This window comes from Lottia gigantea (assembly GCF_000327385.1).
Source record: "Lottia gigantea unplaced genomic scaffold LOTGIsca_21, whole genome shotgun sequence".
Classification (NCBI taxonomy): domain Eukaryota; kingdom Metazoa; phylum Mollusca; class Gastropoda; family Lottiidae; genus Lottia; species Lottia gigantea.
This window is the reverse complement of record NW_008708458.1, coordinates 3432422-3434769: the sequence shown is the minus strand read 5'-3', so window position 1 is coordinate 3434769 and position 2348 is coordinate 3432422. Positions and strand designations below refer to the sequence as shown.

At 35.3% G+C, this 2348-nt stretch overlaps 1 protein-coding gene across 1 annotated transcript; it reads left to right on the top strand.

Annotated features, from left to right (window-relative positions):
• Window positions 1-167: 167 nt before the first annotated feature.
• On the top strand, window positions 168-1058 carry LOTGIDRAFT_115552 (hypothetical protein; the record flags this gene model as incomplete). The annotated part of the gene is made up of 2 exons (XM_009054270.1): window positions 168-283; window positions 944-1058. The coding sequence occupies 2 exons, from the start codon at window positions 168-170 to the stop codon at window positions 1056-1058; spliced, it is 231 nt and encodes a 76-aa protein (XP_009052518.1).
• Between the last annotated feature and the right edge of the window lie 1290 nt (window positions 1059-2348).

Here is a 2348-nt window from a genome sequence, read left to right as displayed (position 1 = left end):
CTTGTTTGTCAAACACTTGTTTCTCAACTCTTATTAGTCAGCTTTTGTTTGTCAACTTTTTTCGTCAACTTAAAATGTGAAATATTCAAATAGATGTCTGGAACACAAAATCCAACCTGGATAAATATAATATTGATGGTAACTATTTGATATACCCTGATGCTCTGATGTCAAAAGATTTGATTCTGTTTTGTTTTTTTCAGTCCTGTCCAGTGTGTTTAGAAGATTTTAAATCCAATGAGAAATTAGCCATCTGTCCGTGTAAACATGGTTTTCATCAGAAGTAAGTAGATTAAAGAGACATGTTCGCCTCAAAAACTGGAATATTTAGCTAAGCTAATCAGTTATAGTGTTTGCAGCTTACTGTCAAAATTTGTGTCTTCAAATCCATGTGTGTCCAGAATTATATGAAGGAATTTATGCGATTTTTGTACATTTCTAGTACTTCTGAGGACTATTTACATTTTGAAAGACCTAAATCTCTTTAAGTAAGAAAGATTATTTGATTGTAATGTCCATTATGATGCTGAATAGTATCAAAGATGTAAAGGAGTTTTTTAAAGGGCCAATTATCCGTCAACAAAAATTAGTAGCAAATAACATTAGAAACTTTAATTCATGATAATTAATCTAAAATATTAAATTTAATATATTTCCAACATTCCAATTTTCTATGAGATGTTTATATCTTGGTTCCTGCAATTATAGAAATGCTTTACCATGCAATTGAATATTCTAAGGGCTTTTGTGATAACTATCTCATCAAATGCTTATTTTTAATGGAATTGCATGTTTATTTATTTTTTTGTCAGCCGGACATTTTTCAAGGACCTGTGAAATTTGATCTCAATTTCCCCTTAAGAGAATCTCTTTAAAACTCTCTTAACAATCTCTTTTAAAGATAAGGTAGGTATCAGCAAATTGTAAGACATTCTCATTTCAGATGTTTATGCCAGTGGTTACATCGAAAAAATACCTGTCCATTATGTAAAGCGAAAGTACAGCCATTACTAGGGGAGAGAACTGGTTTGATGCCGATAGCTGTAACAACTTTATGATATTCCTTGCTTAGAACTCTCTATTGGACAATTAACGTGTACAGTACGTGTTTGTGTTTAAATGCGTAAAGTCTATTTTTGGCAATGCACGTTCCGATATGAGATTCATCATCGTCTCGTTTTGATAGAACCAGTGATGCATATTCTGCAAACAGATGTGAAACCAAATGTTAGATGAAGGTCAACACTGGGTTGACTTCTGAAAGCACTGACTATGGTATCTTAATTTTCTTGCCTTGAAGAAAAATCATGGCACCTAATCATCTAGAAGCATATCAAACTTGCCACAGAGTGAACTATTCCACTTTTGCCACAGATGACAGACAAAAATCCAAATCGCTACCACTTTGGCTATGCGACTGTCCTTGCAGATAAAAATCCAACTCACTACCAACATAGCTATTACAGCAATCCAACTCACTCCTAACTGGGCTATTCCACCGTCCTAGCATACAACAATCCAACTCACTGCTAACTGGGCTATTCCACTGTCCTAGCAGACAACAATACCACTGGCAATTTACTGGGCTATTCCACTGTCCTAGCAGACAACAATACCACTGGCAATTTACTGGGCTATTCCACTGTCCTAGCAGACAACAATACCAATGGCAACTAACTGGGCTATTCCACTGTCCTAGCAGACAACAATACCAATGGCAACTTACTGGGCTATTCCACTGTCCTAGCAGACAACAATACCAATGGCAACTTATTGGGCTATTCCACTGTCCTAGCAGACAACAATACCAATGGCAACTTACTGGGCTATTCCACTGTCCTAGCAGACAACAATACCACTGGCAACTAACTGGGCTATTCCACTGTCCTAGCAGACAACAATCCAACAATTGATGTATTGAACACTATTTTAACAGTGGTTTTTCGATATCGCTCTACAATTGATGTATTGAGCACTATTTTAACAGTGGTGTTTCTTTATTGCTCTACAATTGATGTATTGAGCACTATTTTAACAGTGGTATTTCTATATTGCCCTTCAATTGGTGTATTGAGCACTATTTTAACAGTGATATTTCTATATAGCTCTACAATTGATGTATTAAGCAATATTTTAACAGTGGTGTTTCTATATCGCTCTACAATTGATATATAGAACACTATTTTGTATAAATGGGTGACTAAAAATGTGGTAATGATAAATTGGAATTGTCTTTGGAACTCAACCATGTCTCTGGAATGTGATTCTAAACCATGATACAGGTGAAATCTGCCAAGCTTCAGTATGTGTGTTCATTTATTGTAGAATAGTGAAAATAATGCGCACCC